This window comes from Callionymus lyra, chromosome 2, assembly GCF_982586985.1.
Source record: "Callionymus lyra chromosome 2, fCalLyr1.hap1.1, whole genome shotgun sequence".
Classification (NCBI taxonomy): Eukaryota; Metazoa; Chordata; class Actinopteri; order Syngnathiformes; family Callionymidae; genus Callionymus; species Callionymus lyra.
The window spans coordinates 17,198,514-17,215,576 of NC_141819.1; the positions used below are offsets into that span (position 1 = coordinate 17,198,514).

The 17,063-nt window shown below is 38.6% G+C and overlaps 1 protein-coding gene across 4 annotated transcripts in view; it reads right to left on the reverse strand.

Annotated features, from left to right (window-relative positions):
- Nucleotides 1-17,063, reverse strand: part of kank4 (KN motif and ankyrin repeat domains 4) — an 81,602-nt gene that overhangs the window by 18,003 nt on the left and 46,536 nt on the right. For all 4 annotated transcript variants that reach the window (XM_087783765.1, XM_087783767.1, XM_087783764.1 and 1 more), the window contains exon 3: nt 397-470. In XM_087783765.1, coding sequence (XP_087639891.1) covers nt 397-433 — 37 coding nt within the window. In that variant the 5' untranslated portion in view covers nt 434-470. The remainder of the gene's footprint in view (nt 1-396; nt 471-17,063) is intronic.

A 17,063-nucleotide genomic window follows, 5' to 3' on the forward strand; every position in this document is an offset into this window, starting at 1 on the left:
AGACTGTAATTTTGTGTAATTACTGGGGAAAATGTTGGAGCAGAAATGGCAAATACAAATGATTTAAAATAAATTCAATTTAGAAAAATAATCTTGAGCCTTGTGTTATCTCTGGGTCAAGGTGACCCATCGGCCCGTCTTCTGGTCACACTTTTGTGTGAATTAAAAGCTTGAGAAACAACAATTATCAATCTAACATTAAAGGTTTTTAATGAAAATATAACATTTAAATCAGTTGCGGGACTAGGGAAATCACAAATGCAACACATCAAATGAGAAAACTTGAATTGTGTTCTACCAAACAAAAACAGATACAATTTCCAATTCTGTAAAATATGGATTAGTATATAAACTGAACAAGACAATAATCTGCAACAACTGTTTCCACAATCTCACCACTTTTATTGTCCATCGTTGGTTGCGTTGTTCTCATTCATCGACTTTTGTTCGTAACAGTTTGAGCTTTCAGCCTGCACAGAGAAATAAATCAGTTCAGTTAGGAATATTATCAAAAAGACTGACTCTTACAAATGCAAAAACAAGTATTTAATTGAGAAACAAACATATATAAATAGAGATTATTATTATTATTATTATTATATAGACAATGTAAAAATCGGATAGCTAAACGTTATTAATCCCTCTGGAGATATCCTTTGGGAAATTATTTTCCAGCCCACAGCAACAAAGACGATATATTAATAAAACAAGAACAAGAACAAGGTGGAATAAAATAACAAGTCATATGACAGAAATCCAAGTATAAAGAAAGTAGATCAAAGAAAAATAACACAGAGAAAAGGATACAAAGATTAACATAGAATATCATCATCTTTTCACACCAAATTTCAGAATTAAATAGTCTAATAGCACAAGGAATTAATGAGTCTCTGAGTCTATTAGTGTTGCATCATGGGAGGAGCATTCGTGCTCATTCTGCTTCTCTGTTCACTGATGACAGTGTTCAGAGGATGACTGTCATCATCCATGATGGACAGTAGTTTGTCCAGTGATCTCCTTCTAGATAGAAGCTCTAATTTGGAAGCATTCTCAGCATTATATTTGCATTTCCTCCCACACCGGTCAACAGTGCTTTAAGAGAAGATTAAGAAAATGTTTTGTAAGAATAAAAACACTTGGCTCACTATCATAAATGCTTTTTTTTGCCTGTCAGCTCTTTCTTCAAAAAAGGGTGAAAAGTGCTGACAGAAAAGAGATGAAATAAAAGTATTATAAAGTAGAAGAGGAAACAATGGTTATGAAATATGCCAACATGCAGTTGGTGGTAGATTTGGACTACAATAGCTTTCATATCGTCAAAATTATAGGTGACTATTTCTCAAAAGCAATAGAATACAAAACTACATTCAAAGCATGTTAAGTGGGATACATGGTCTTGGTAACCCGGGTCTGCCCTGAGGTCTCCTCCCACTTGGACATGCCCAATAAACCTCTTTATATCCAGGAGAAATCCTAAAAATGGATACTAAAGTACTTATGAGCTCCTGAGCCTTTGTTACTACAGATGCTGTGTTGTAAGAAACAACAAATGCGTCTCATCCTCCACTCTTTCATTGTAGTCCAAATGTAATGTTGTATAAATAGAACCGTTCAATTGACTAAACATGTGAACCAGCTTGCCATGTTTGCTGAAGGCCCCTGAAGACGCCGGCTCACAGTCCCACAGGTTCACTCCTAGACTCGTAGCATCATCCAGAAATTGTGATTTAAGCCATTTGTCTCGCATGGCACCCGTTCAGTTCAGACCCATTTTTTGGACCAAGAAGACGGATGTGTTGGAGGAGAAGCCAAACCTTGAGCTCAGGGGAGCCAGTTTGTCCATCTGAAGCTGAGCTTTGATGTGTGTGAGACCAACAACTTCACAACTGTGCAGTGGGCTTTCTTCATGAACCATCAGAGAAGCCATTTGTAGCAGTAGATGAAGTAAGATGGAGGCTAAACAGCTGATTTGAGTATTGCTTAGAATTAAAAAAGATGTCCAAAAACAGGTATGACTGCCTCTGTTTTGCTTTAATTTTACCCAAAACCATTAGCATTCACACATAGACTTTTACTTAATTGCATTTTGGTCAATTTTTTAATAGCCCTGAAAAGTTTGTTAAAATATTTATCACTAGTTTTGAATAATGTATAATTACCTACCGTAAGAAGACACATGATTATTAGTATTGACTTAATTTAATAAAATATAATGGCATATGTTATGTCTACATCTATAAAGTGCACTTAAGCCATCATGGTTCCCTCACTAGAGCACAGAGTTCCTACAAACATCTTCGTGGGTTTAAAATGACCCTCATGAACTGCTCTTTGCTGGACTAAGCCTGACTTTTAATGTTTGCCCTTATTTGTGTGAATAGGCAGAAAACATTAATGTGCTAATTCTTTATTTTTAGTTTCATAGTCTCAGTATCGTGAATTCCAAGAAAAGTTTCCAATTAAATTATTGCCATTTAGCTCAAATATTCACTAACTTACAGGCTTTTAAAATGTGTAAATCCTACAATGTTTTTGGCCTTCCATTAGCAGCTTCCTGATTTCTCGGAATCTGTTGGGATAGGCCGAAAAAGTGTGCTCGCATCCATTAAAGTCCATGCAAGCATGTTAAAGGGACGGTACAATATTCAAGGATTTAAATGTCTTTAAAGATGATCTTTTTCAATGGCAAGTCAAATGGAAAGTCATCGATCAACATCAGTATGCTTCTTAACTTTGGGAGGACCTGGAGTACTGAGGAAAAATCCCTAAAGCATGAATCGCTAAAGCATGAAAAAATACACACTTCACAAAAAAAATGTCTTAAAATAAAACTTTTTTTGAAGCTGGATTCAACAAAACATCCTTCTTGCTGTGAGGCTGTAACACTGACATAGACGCTAACAATCATACACAGACTCACACATTATTCTAACTTGTGCAAGTCATGTATGGAAGTGTCTTTCGAAGCCTCATCATCATCATCATCATCATCATCATCATCGCAGCACACTTTTAAGTTTCTGCTGTAAGGGCAGAGTCGTGGCCACAGTGAGTAGAAAATTGCCGAGTCAGCGGGAGCTCCTGGCTGCTGCTACACGAGGTGGCGGTGTAATCAATAATAATTGACAGCCGGCCCACCTCGGGACCCAAACAAGGAATAGCGACAAGCTGGATTTGGCCGAGGGCCAACCATCATGGATCGTGCCGAAGGAAAAAAAAAAAAACGACGGGATGACCTGAAGCCCAAGTGTTTTGCGTGTTCACCTATCGCAAAAACACACACACACATACATCAACTATCTGACGAAAAAAAGCGACGGTTTCCATGGCAACTGTCACTTGGCCGTGTCCCGGGAGTGCGAGGCGCTCGGGTCCTCCCGGCTCCTCCGGCTGCTGGATGCAACTACAGTCGTGTCTTTGTCCTCCAGGCATAATTAGTGGAGTCAGGAGCAGAAGAACGCAGCGAGTGAAGAACAGAGAGACCACTGGCAATTACACAACAAAACCCTCTTTAATTACATCATTACGGAGAGAGACGCAGGGAGGAATACAGTGGAAGAAAGGATGCAAAAAGATGGGAAGAGGAAGAATAGAATCAAACTTCACAGAATAATGAGAAGAAAAACGAGAATTCTGCCAAATAGCTGCGAGGAAACAGCCCGGGATTTCCCTAATGAAGAGGAAAAGATAGTCGGACCCTCCGGACGAGGCACTTTTGAGGATCGCTGTTCTATCTAATGCTGTATTTGGTGAACAAAAGCCCGAGAGCAAGAGACAGTTTGAGGGAAATGTGATGAGACGGTATATGTAAAGTCCTAGTAGATGCTGGCTGAGCAGAGCGGCCAAGAAAAATAGCCTTCAGAGCTCTCGGTGAAAGTACGTGGAAGGATCCCGACAGTGTCGGAACGTAACTTGACAAAGACGAGTCTGGCTCTGGTTTCTAGACCCTCAGTCAAATCCATCCGCCACCGAATTTGACTTTATCCTCATACTTCGTCTCCCTTTCAAAATGAACGAAACAGATAGAGACCTGGATTTCTCGTTTCAATCGATGGTCCAATCATTCAGTGACAGAACGCTTCAATAAAAGAGAAAAGCTATTCATGCAAAAACTGAATCCAGAACTTTTTAATACAAGTGCTATTTGGACCTTTTAAAGAGTTGATTACAGCAAAAGAAAAATTGTTTTTTTGCATAAATAAAAACAGCCTGTATAAAAACAAACCTCTGAAAGAAAAGTACATAACAAACATTACAAATACATTTAACTTAAAGTTTACTAAACAAAAAGTGCAGACAACAGTTTTTGCTTTTCAAATTTTGTAAATCGTTTTTTATTTATTTATTGAAGTAATTTCTGTTCGGTTTAAGAGTATTTTGCATTTAGTTGTCCTACGCTCTTGAACGCACCATTGCAATCACTGAGTGCATCACTTCCTCTGTCAAGGAGGTGCACACAAAGTTACATGACACAGTGTTTCTTCCAGTCCATTCATTGCTGATTTATTAGAATAACTAAAATCGATCCATTATCGCGTATGAATATGAATAGCGTATTATTTTTTTAAATAAGCAAATATTCCATGTGATGGAAAGATAACAACGCTCCAAACAAACACTTGCTTCTATTTCAATCCTATTCACGGTAGATTTATTTATTTTTTACTCAGAAATGTGGCTGTGACGCAAAACATTCCCACAGGTATACATCTCTAATAAATCTATCACCCCAGTCACCCTCTCCACCATCACTCACTGCCTTTCCGAAATAAAAACCTGGATGGACCACAATTCTCTAAAACGGCAACAAAACCGAACTCCTCCCCACCGGTACCAAATCTCTCCTCTCATCAACCCAGAACATCTCCCTCACCATCGATGGCATCACCTCCATCCTCAAGGAACCCCACTGGTTTCCTATCACACTTTGGATACAATACAAGGTTCTCCTCATCACCTACAAGTCCATCCATAATCTGGCCTCCTCATATCTCACCTCCACCGTCCAACCCGCCGCCTCAGATCCTCCGATGCCAACCTCCTCACTCCCCTTAGGACGAAGCACCGAACCCTGAGGGACGGAGCCTTCTCTGCTGCAGCCCCCACACTCTGGAACTCACTCCCTCAACCCGTCAGGAACTCTGACTCACTCCACACTTTCAAATCACTCCTCAAAACTCACCTGATCAAAATGTCCTTCTCTTAATAGTCTTCCCTGTCCTTCTGTTTTCAAAATTCTCTGTATATTTATTCTCCTTAATGTAAAGCGTCTTAAGTTAAATATCTTTTAAAATACGTTTCCTCCACCAGAACCGTCCTCCTGACATGAGTCTATACTTACGCTGCTGTCAATACTCACCCTGAAAGATGAAAAGCGTTATTAAACGTGTCAATAAGTGCAGACGACTCAATAATCTGCAGTGCAAACACCACATGTACACACAAGCAAGGACGCCCTCGACAACAGAGAGAAGCAGCTGCTGCGCTGAAATGGAACTCACTGACAGCGAGAGGTTCGAGCCTGTGAACGGGCGACGACAACACACCTGTGTAGCTGTTGGCAGAGCGCACAATCTCATTACTGCGGCAGATACAAAAAAAAGAAAAAAAGTCTGAGCGGTGATGAAATGGTATCAAATAAACCTTTGTGGTGTGTGGCCCCCGTTAGTGAAAACAGCAGAGCCGGGGACACACGCTAAAGAGCTGCTGACCCCAGAAGAAAAGCAGGAATCATTAATTCAAAGTCACGGGTCATTAGGCTGGCGAGACCGTGTACCGGAGATTGAATTAAGCCAGATATGCTGACGGTGAGCAGGCGTGGAGAGAAGACAGACCCACAGGAAATAAGATTGTGCGGCAGCGTCAGGGGACAGAAGGTGGGCGGGGGAGAAAATGGGTGAGTGGTACGAGAGAGAAGTGTAACCAGGAGTGACAGTTGGAAACTCATATCTCACACATGCAGAGGGGATTGGCGTCGACCATTACTCTATTTTCTACGGCTTTTCATGCCTTTGCTCAGTCCTCGTCTGCAGCCACCATTTCAGTGCACGACGTGTTCAAATAAAACAATTAACGCTTATTTTCTTCTTGGGTGTGTCCCAAATCGTGCACTTCTGCACTTATATTTAATATTTTAGGTGCACAAGTGCGTCCTAAGGAGCAGTGTGCGACAATGTAGTGCGCAATGAGCACTCGATTGGCGCACTCAAACATCCAGAAAGTTGAGTGTAGATCGATGGACACTTTCCACCCTTAACAGCCGCCATATTAGTGACGTAGATGACGTGTCATCGGAGCAGATACTGACTTAAATGTCTCGAGAAAACACTCATTTTACCCAAAAACAACAACAACATTAACACAATGAAACAACTTAATAACTTGACGTTAGTGTTCTAAGTTCTGGTGGCGATCAGAGGTAAAAAAGTAGTAGAAGAAGAAGCTGTTGAGTCAAGTAAGTGTGTAGCAACAGTGTTTGATTTGAGACAGAACTACCCTTTCTACAATTTGCTCCCTGGGCAAGTACGTGCACTATCTTAATGTGTACTATAAACCAGTGCACTCAGAGAAGTGAGCAATTTTGGACACAGCACCTGACATATGCACTTCCAACACCTGAACGCTAACATGTGATATGACGGTAGTGAAGACTCAATCCTAAATAATCCTACAAGGTCATAACGTGATGAAGGTAAATGAGTGAGTCATGTTTTTTAAGCTAAGAGTTAAAGTAAGTGTGAACTAGTGTCGAGTATCGAGAATCAAGAATCGATAGCTTTTCGATTCCCCAGATATCGTTCAAAAATGTTAGTTGTGATTCTAGTTTAGATTCACATGAATCGAGAGAAGAATCCGTTGAACACCAACGAAGAGGCGTCAATTGAAAGTGTTTTCTTATATAGATATGTGTTTCATGATTAATAATATTTCTTTATAGTCAAGGTCAAAGATTTGATGTATATTCAAGTTGAGATGGATTGATTTTATGTTAAAATAATAGAAAATTAATGAGGAGTTAAAAGCCTCGATCAGAAAGACCAAATATTCAAAACATTTTTGAACGTACCTTTTTTAAAAAAAAATAATCGAGAATCATTAGTAAGTAAGTAAGTAAGTCATTTGAAGCACAGAAATCAAACAAGGAATCTGAAAAGTTAAAGTTCAAACAACACACATTCATACTCACAGAAGTGCAAATGACTACATATTCGTTCCACTCCAAAATTACTACGAAAAAAAAGATTTAATTGCGGATATTTGATTTATTTAAATATTATTGTTTTTCTCTTGTGACCACTGACAATAATACCCCCAGTTTCTTTAAGCTCCTCCCTCTGTCGCTATTATGAAAGGTTTGGTGACTCGATGTATGTATAAAAATGATCTTATATCGTCCACAAAACATTTTGTGTGACAGTTCCCTTTGCTCTGAATATCTAACCGTGCAACTTCACTTCTGAATAGTTGTTCCCTTATCAAGAGTTTGAACAAATCAAACTTTGCCGATGATATAAAATAATTTCACGATAAATATTTATCATTTTTTCATCCTGTTCATTTCTATTCATTCACTGACGAGAATATTTACAGCCAAGAGAAAAAAGCTCTTTCCACGGCTGCTCTCTTGAATGGAGCCTCTTATTTACTCTCAATGCTGAGCAAACACGACGACCCTGAACTGGAAAACTAAACCATTTACCATTCTGACGTCGGCGGCTCATTATAATCACATTGGCTTGAAAAGACGCGAGCGAGGATCGGATGCGAGGCTCACGGATGAAGGTCACGACATTGTAACTACAACATGATTTCTTAAGCGCACAACAATCTCGTGAGTCAGTCATTTACACCGACCCGTCACACTGTCTCATCGCAGCCGACTACAAACCATCATCAACCAGCACGATCTGAACGATTCCAGCAGGTTTATTAAACAGAACTGGCTTCCATGTGGAGGAGGTTCTGGTACGAGTCTCTCCTGAATGACTGAGCTCATCACCTTATTTCAAACAAAAGGTCTGAACAAACAAAGTTATTTGAGCCACTAATGTGGCCATTTTGTTCTTTTGGTCACAGAGTTGTTGATCATAGATGTGAAGGTAAATGAAGAGCTTCATCTTTTGGCTCAGCTCTGTCTTCACAACGACCTCACGCTTCAGTGTTCCCTTGATACAGCGACTTGTAGAGGTAGACGAGGAACACCCTGGATAGAGCAGTTGTCCAGTGTTGGAACGTTACAGTAACTACGTTAGTTTTTTTTTTAGTAACAAGATCTGTAACTAATTACTTCGTCAGACACCGTAACGTTTAAATGGTTACTGTGATTTTAACAGCCTTGTCATCCTTCAGTTCAATTAGCAAAACGTTTAGTTTTTTTTTTTTACTCATACGCGATGGTACATAGGTAAAAATGTATGTTGTTCGTCTTCAATACAAATCAATACAAAAATGAATGCGTGATGGGTAAGACTGAAGAAACACAACGTCTATAGCGTTCTTTCACACACATAAATGATGCATTCAATGACAATGGGATCACTATGGTGATTTCAAGAATGTACATTTTCAAACTAACCGTGAAACACTATAACTTACACTGTATCATATATATTTAATGACCGTATATATTTAATAAAAAAGTAACTCAGGGAAGACAGAGACATGTCTGCTGACAAGACAGAAATGCTGATTTATTTGTTAAGTTTATATTGTTTGATGAACTTGTTTTATTTTAAAAGTTTTTATTTTATTCGACACTTTACTTTGTGTATTGCTTGATATTGTACTATAAAGGTTGTTGATTTTTACAGTGTTGTTGCATTGTATTGTTTTTACTTAATCCGTTTGTAACCAATAGCATAATTAAGAAAAAGTGACTTTTCTGTGTTTGCACAGAACCTTGGAAAAACAAAATAGGCAATAAAAAACTATATATTTAATAGCCACAGATTTTAACGATCCATGCAACCCTAATTTATTTTGTTTTACTTGTTATTTACTTAATATATTGTTCTCACCTTTTGTCTGAATTGATTGATCACTTCTACTTTGAAAGTAACATAAAGTAACTAGTAATGTAACTAGGTAACTATTTATAACTATAGACAGAACCACTCCCTCACACAGTTGCACCTACAGACAACATAGAGTTTGGACTCTGGGAGGAAACCATTCGTGGTTGAATCAGTTTTTCAAACCACTTTAAAGAGAAAACATTTTCACAAACAAGTGATCATATCTAGGTCTCCTGCCTCCTCTCTTGTTTCCCATCGCCCTCCAATTTTAGCCTCAATCCAAAGGGATCCGGTCCAGCCCAGTTAGACAGTCCCTCGCCTCCTCGGGGACCAGCTCGTGAGCCTCCAACAGCTGCTTCCAGAGCCAGCACAAGAAGAGCTTCATTAAAATGGGGGGAAATCATCCGACTCCGACTGGAACAAGTGTTATTAGAGATCACATCAAATCCCCTTTTTCCCAGAGAAGATGCTAATGAAGAGGATGCGTGGAGGGTATTTCAGGAATGTTATATCTACTGACACATGGCAAAAAAAGGAGGATAAAAAGACGGCAGGAACGCTGTGATGATATTAATTAAAGTGTTGCTGAGACGTTCACACCTACGCAGAAGTTGAGATGCCGTGAACCGTCTTATCTTTGAAACTACTGATTATATATTTTCTGTAAACACTGATCTCTTCCTTGTGTTCTTCTTTCAGCAATCAAACAACTTAGTTCTGGTTGATTAAAATCTGCTGAATACTTTTATTAATATTTGGCCAATTATTAAATGTTGGTTCAGTGTTTGGTTTTAATTTTGATATGATTTAGAAAAATTAGAAGGAAACTAGTTCAGGAGAAAAGTTTGTAAATACGGCAAAGACTAGGTGGATTATTGTGACACATATTTTAACTTTTGTGATATATTTAAAATGTTAAAATGTCTAAAAAAACCCCCCTCTTTATTAAAGTTCAACTAATGTGTTGATTTAAGTGTGTCTTAAATAGATGTTGAACTCTATTGTATCATCCTTTGTCTGTTTGTACAAAACTCTCTTTTCATACAAATATTTACATTAGAAAATGTGTTTAAGCTCCGCCCACTGAACACTTTTGGAGATTGAATCTTGTTTAACATAACCACACCCACTCTGCTATGATTGGTCAAATGTCAAGGTTTGTCACCGCACATCATCAATCGCGGAAGTCTCCACCTCCAAGAGACTTGTTGTATAAATAAAGTGGGCGTGATTACATCATAATGGACTCCGCTCTTGTAACCTCTCATATGCTGAGATTTCAGACGGGGGAGAACTTTATAAAGTAATAAGTTCAAAACATGGTCATGATGAAGGACTTCAACATTTGAAACATGTCAAAGATGGAGTTTGACATTAGTTTCCTTTTAAAGTGCATTTTTTAAACAGTTTTTTTTTTATTGCGCAGTGACTTCACCTTCTTCTCATGGTTGAATGCAAGCACTGGTTTCCTCCCACTCACAAGAAAAGAGAAGCGGAAGTCTACCATTGTGTCCTTCATTTCCACAACTGAGTGTAGGAACATGTTGAGTTCAAGGTTTTCCACTGTAAGAGAAGAGGTCAACACATGTGCAGTGACCTTTGAGCCTGACTGGACTAAAACATGCTTTATTTGTCTAAACTTGGAGGTCGAGAAGATGCCTGCTCTATTTTCTGTCTAACTTCAAACCTACAATACTGTGTTCAGGAAAGTTGTAAAACAATAAAAGTGGAAGTATTCACAGAAAACATATGTCAGACCAGTGCTGTGTCTCAAATTGCATACTTGTGTACTCAATTCTTAGTATGCAAAATTTAGTGCTCCATAAATTGGCGTACTAAAACGCTCACAAAACTGAGTATGGTTCGATGGACACTATCTACCCTAAATGGCCGCCATCTTAGTGACGTTGTAAACGAAAGTTACGTCATATATATAAATGCATATATATACATATACTTACAGGTGCATTTTCAGCAAACAGTAGGAGGATGACACGTCTTAGGTGCTAAGGTTTCTAACTCAGGGAGTCTACCGTGGCCAAGACACTATTATCAGATTCACAACCCGGCTGCAATCGTGTCATCGCAAAGCACGTTTCCACTCAGATTAGCAGCATGTGCCAGCAGAGGAACACGATAAGATCATCATTTCAACATGGCCGCTGACGCCAGGCGAACCAGACGACATCCGGAGAAGAAGCAAGAACCACCTCAGCTCTACAGCGAATCTCTGACATGTGACTGAGCTCAGGACTAGTAGAACGATAATCCAAGTTCAACTGAGTGACACAGATGTCACCGGGGCCCTGCAGAGCTGCATCAACTTACAGTCCAAATAACAGCTGTAAAGGCTCCAATATGTTCAAATTAAACTAACTGTGGACAAACAAACATTTGAGTCAGTCACTGAAACTGCTGCCATATTCACACACGAAAACATTTTTTGACATTCACCGATCGTACGTCGCATATGACTCACAGAAATACTCAGGTATAGATCCCTGTTAATATCCTTTTCGTTTTTCTGTGGGTTTTGTAATTTTCACTACAGGATGAAAGGTTAAATATAACATTTAAAACTTTAAAAATAATTGCATTGAATTATTTTTCTGAATCATTTAATAAAAAAACAAACCCAACAATTTTAAAATTGATGATTTGTTTTACACATATAGTTTAATATAATTCCAATAATTCACCACCAGACAATGTCAAATGAGTACCGAGCTACTTGACCAAACTTTAGCCATTCATGGTGAAAATTATTAATTTGAATTAAAAAGGCGATGAATAAATAGAACATTTGAATGAATGAATATTCTGATTGCACTAGAGTAGTCCTATATGTTAGCCACTTGCTAAGCTAGCAATATTTTATAGGGTTTAAAAAAAACCTTAGCTTCAACAGTTGTTTTATCTATTACACTTTAAAAGTGGTAAAGTTACTCTTAACAAGACTCTTTCAAAACCAAAAGCATAAAGAGCATAAATCATATAGAATTGAACTTGACTCCCTTGTAACAAGTGGTTTTATTGAGTATCTAAAACTGCAGAAAAAAGCATGAATAAGAATTTCTATGTAATAAATGTTTTCTTTTTAAAAGAGACACGTGATGTAATGAGTAAAATGATTAATTTAATTTAATGATTTAATTTTAATGTTCAGTATTCGGTCTACATGACATTTTCTGGACAAGATCTTGTTAGAAATGAGTATATGGACCCAGGTCTGTCACAGTTCAGCCATGATAAGGAAATTAAACAAATGTAATTACGAGTCAAAATACAACTCAAACATTAGATCCTGTTGTCATTAGCTCTGATAACCCTTTTTGCGTCCGCTTGAACTTCTACCCTCTCCAAGTCATGCGTGTGATGGCGGAGGCTGTGCACGAGCAGCAGCTGCCTGCTTTCATCACAGGAAGTGAGCCGCCATCTATTATTAATTGGAGGCAGCCGTGCTCTCGCTGCAGCCATTTCACCATTATGTGGCGTCTTCCTCTCACGGGCGTTAATGAGGGAAACTGCTACCAACCATTAGCATGTCGGGAACAATGAGGACGTTAGCAGATGTGCGAGCTCCGATAGAGGTCGGGACAGGGAAGCCAGGAAATGAGGAGGTGAATCGGGGGAATTGAACATTTCTATTTTAATTAGATTGATAAACTCTGACATTGTCGTGACTATGCTTTCCTTTTTTCTTGATCTATGTCCGACTCTGATAGTCAACAATCACAAGATCAACGACTTCTGCAAACTGCTTTGTGACAATAGTCAGAGTGAAAGATAAATAATTTTGACATAGCATGCAGCTATTGAGGGCCAGGGACCACATATTGGCCCCTGAACTCTATTTCACGGGGTATTCTCTCACAAAATATACAGAAAAATGTTTTCTGACCTGCATGTTTTGTTCGTGGTTTAATGATTTATATACATACATTTAAATATTTACATTAGAAAATGTGTTTTAGCCCCGCCCACTGAAAACACTTAATTTTCTTGAGATTAAATCTTGTTTATTATAACCACTCCCACTCTGCTGTCATTGGTCAAACATTGAGGTTTGTCACCGCGTGTCATTAATCCCCTAAGTTTTCACCTCCAAGGGACTTGTTGTATAAACAAAACGGGGTGTGATTACAGCTGGCTGGAGGAGGAGTGAAGCCATTATTACGTCATAATGGACTCCGCTCTCGTAACCTCTAATTCGCCCAGATTTCAGACGGGGGAGAACTTTATAAAGTAATAAGTTCAAAACATGGTCATGATGAGAGACTTACTGCATCTTGGAGAGGAAGACTTCAACATTTGAAACATCAGAGTGAGTCAGGAGAGTTGGGTTTTCACATTAGTCGACATTTAACTTTATAGATACACATTAGTTTACTCTTTATATATACATACATTAGCTTAGCCTAATAACACCATTCATAATTACAGTGCTTGATGTTTGTTCCAAATTATTTCCCTTAAGTCATTTTTAATTAGTTCATTTTTTACTTTGTCTCTTACTTTCTGATTGCTTCGGCATACAATGCCTGCAATTACACGACCCTCTTTGTCTAATGGTACAATTAATGCCGTTTACTTGATGCTAGACTTCGAGTCATTATTTTGAATCAAATAAAAAAACCATTACTATGTTTTTTACAACGTTCTCCATCCGAACGTACACACACAGGTGCATTTAAGGAACATGATGATTTGCCAGCATCAAAAACATAAAACTTGATTCAGTTATTTCAGTATCACACCACAGTGTTGTCCAAAGATGAATAATGATTCGCACATTAGCATCTGAACCTAATGGACCCATTCCCATTAAGGACGGTAATTATTATCACAGCTCTTTTCAGGTTTAAACTAGCAAAAAACTAAGAATAATATTCTTCTATGTTTATCTTTTTATTTCTTAATGAGTGGTTAAATTGTGTATTTTCAGTATCTCAGAAGAAAAAAAACATATACAGATCAATAATAATATCCTTATTATACTTTTTTTTTTGTTATCATGATAATCTTTTGGACCACATGAAGGGAAACATAGAACATGTGGTGGAAAGGACATCGAAGAAAACATCATCAGACTTGTGCCAAGAGAGACGAGTTGAAATCATGCTAAGCTTGATAAGAGCGACACCAGATAAACGGCCATTTGTTGCACCGGCTAACAAACATGGCGCCCACACACACTCACACACCTCCTGCTGATAACACGTCTGGCGAGTCGGAACAGCACCGACGGAGAGACCCAACGCCGAGGGTTTATCAAAGCCCAGCCGGACGAGAGTTTGCCGAAAAGTGGTGGAGAATAGATGGTCGGAAGAACTCAAGTCTGTTCCAGTCACAGAGCAAACGGTTGTGATCTGGCTTCCACAGCCACGTTCAGAACCAAGATAGTTATCACTCATTTCTTGTGCAAAACAAGTGTGACGAGTCAAAAGAGATAAGATGGCCGAGGATTCTCACCTGCCACACAGCTCCTCAGCTTTTCTGGTTTGAACCGACTCTCTAAAAATACTGGTACATAAGGGTGTGGTGGAGGGAGTAGACGTTACTGATGGGTGAAGAAGAGAACCTTCAAATATTTGTACGTGTTTTACTTGAAATATAAACACAGCCTTAGAATAATGCAGTTATACAAGTATTTAGTTTTGGGTTTAAAGATTAAAAAATAAATATTTATAATATATTGATAGAATATATATATTATTTATAATTATTTATTTTAAATAATATTTTGGAAACAAATGAATAATAGGAAAGGGATTTGAAGAAAATATATTTTAAAAATACGTAAGTTATAAATAAGTAAGTAAGTAAGTAATTTATATTTGTAGAGCGCTTTTCCAGGCCAGGGTCACAAAGCGCTTAAACAATCAAAACAATACTCAATACAATATATACTTAAACAGTCAAGACATATAAGACAAACACAGGAGTGTTTGAAGGAAATCAAGGAAAAGTCTGCACGAATAAAAGTGTCTTCAGATGTTTCTTGAAGGAGTCAGTAGATCATCAAACACAGAGCGAGAGGAAGATCGTTCCAAAGCTTAGTAGCAACAGTCTGGAAGGATTTCTCTCCTCTGGTCCTGAACCGTGTTTAGGAACCATCAGTAGATTCTGATCCACAGACCTCAGAGCCCGAGCTGGGGTGTAAGGCTGGATCAGATCACTGATGTAAGGAGGAGTCTGACCATGAATAGATGTGAAAGTAAGAAACAGAATTTTAAAATTGATCCTGAAAGAAACTGGCAGCCAGTGAAGAGTTTTAAGGATCAGAGAAATGTGAGTTCTTCTACTAGAGCATTCGAGATTTTGTCAAAAAAAAAATGGAAGTGATAGAAAGTTGGGAAAATTGTTGAAAAAAGACATTAACCTCAGATAGGCAGTAACGAAAATGTAAAACATTAATAATATCACAGAATATTTTTTCATATGCATGTTCATTGACTATGTTTATGTTAAGTTTTACTGCAAATATTATTTAAATCTTGAAAACTTGTTCTTAACAGACTTGGCTAATCATCACAAACCACGTTTTCTAATTATTTTCAAGTGCCTCCAACCTCACAACCTAACTTTGTTCCTGGGGAATACTGCAAATGATCTTTATTGGGGACTTCAACCTCAAAATCAACTTGTTTTGCTTTAAAGCCAAAGTTGATTCAAGTGACAAACGACTTTGTTTCGGGGAAAAAATAACATAATGGGCTGGAAAATGAAACGGCTCAAGATAAAATGGCTCAACTGGGAACAAACACTCCCGCAACAAGGACATCACACTAATGAACCAATACTGTGTATGCCTGAATGTGTGTGTGTGTGTGTGTGTGTGTGTGTGTGTGTGTGTGTGTGTGTGTGTGTGCATGTGTGTGTGTGCCTGGAACATTGTTAGCACAAAGGCGTTCACATCATGAAATTGTTATTTCCTCAAAAGGAAATAACCAGGAGGGAAACTTCATGCGTCCATTTGCCATATTTGTTTGACTCAGTGTCCGTGTTCATTCATGCTTCTTATTATTGTGCACAAGTGTGCGTCCATATCCATGTGTGTGTGTGTGTGTGTGTGTGTGTGTGTGTGTTTAACCTGCGGTCACAAGGCTGGCGCTGCACTGAACTCCTGCTATGCACCAGTCTAATTATCGCTGGAGGTCTCGTGGTTATGAGCTCGGGAAAACTCATTTGAAAAGACTTGGACTGATTCCAAACAAACATGGGACTGGTTCGATTAGAGTTATTCATAATTTATGAGATTTGAAGCTTGTTTGAAACTGTTATTCGTCTATATTTGGTGGGCCATTTGTAGTAATGAATAAATGCAAATACAGAACTCGCTCTGAAGTCTGGGTGTGTCTTTCCGTCTTTAATTGATCCGTTTTTCTTCATTTTTGTTTAATAAAAAACAATATTAAGAAAGTATTTTACTAAATATGTGTCGCATTAATCATTATTTGCAGCCCAAAGCTAGAAAGCCTTCAGAGCTTTTTTCCTACTTAACTATTTCATATTGTCCGACTCGAGGCACCATCCCAGTCGTCTCCCTCTCACATTTGCTTTGGATTTGGATGATCTTCCCTCACAGGTTAACTTCTGGTATGATCCCCTTCTTCGCAATGACTCTGACCTGCAAACACACCTCTACTGCGCCTTTGTCCTCGTCTTAAGGACATGTTTCTTGTGGGTCTTAGTGTAAAGGAATTGAACCCCAAACTCCTCCTGCAGGGCAACATTTTTACTTTAAAAAGCGGCTCTTAACTTCCTCATTTAGCCGACGCAGCCCTTTAGTGTAAATTACATGAATTATTTACTGCCCAAAAATTGGATAACTGCCCCGACTAATGGCTTCTATGTTCCCACCAGGACATGATCTCAGCGACCAACCGAGCCAAGTCAGTGAAACAAGCTTGAATCAGAGAGCGATATGAACCCCGGAGCGACTGGGCAGCAGCATCTGTAACACAGCAGCCCGGCCAGCACACATTATTCATGTCCGTATACGGCAGCAGAAGATTAGAGTAAAAATAACCAGATCCTGAGTGAATG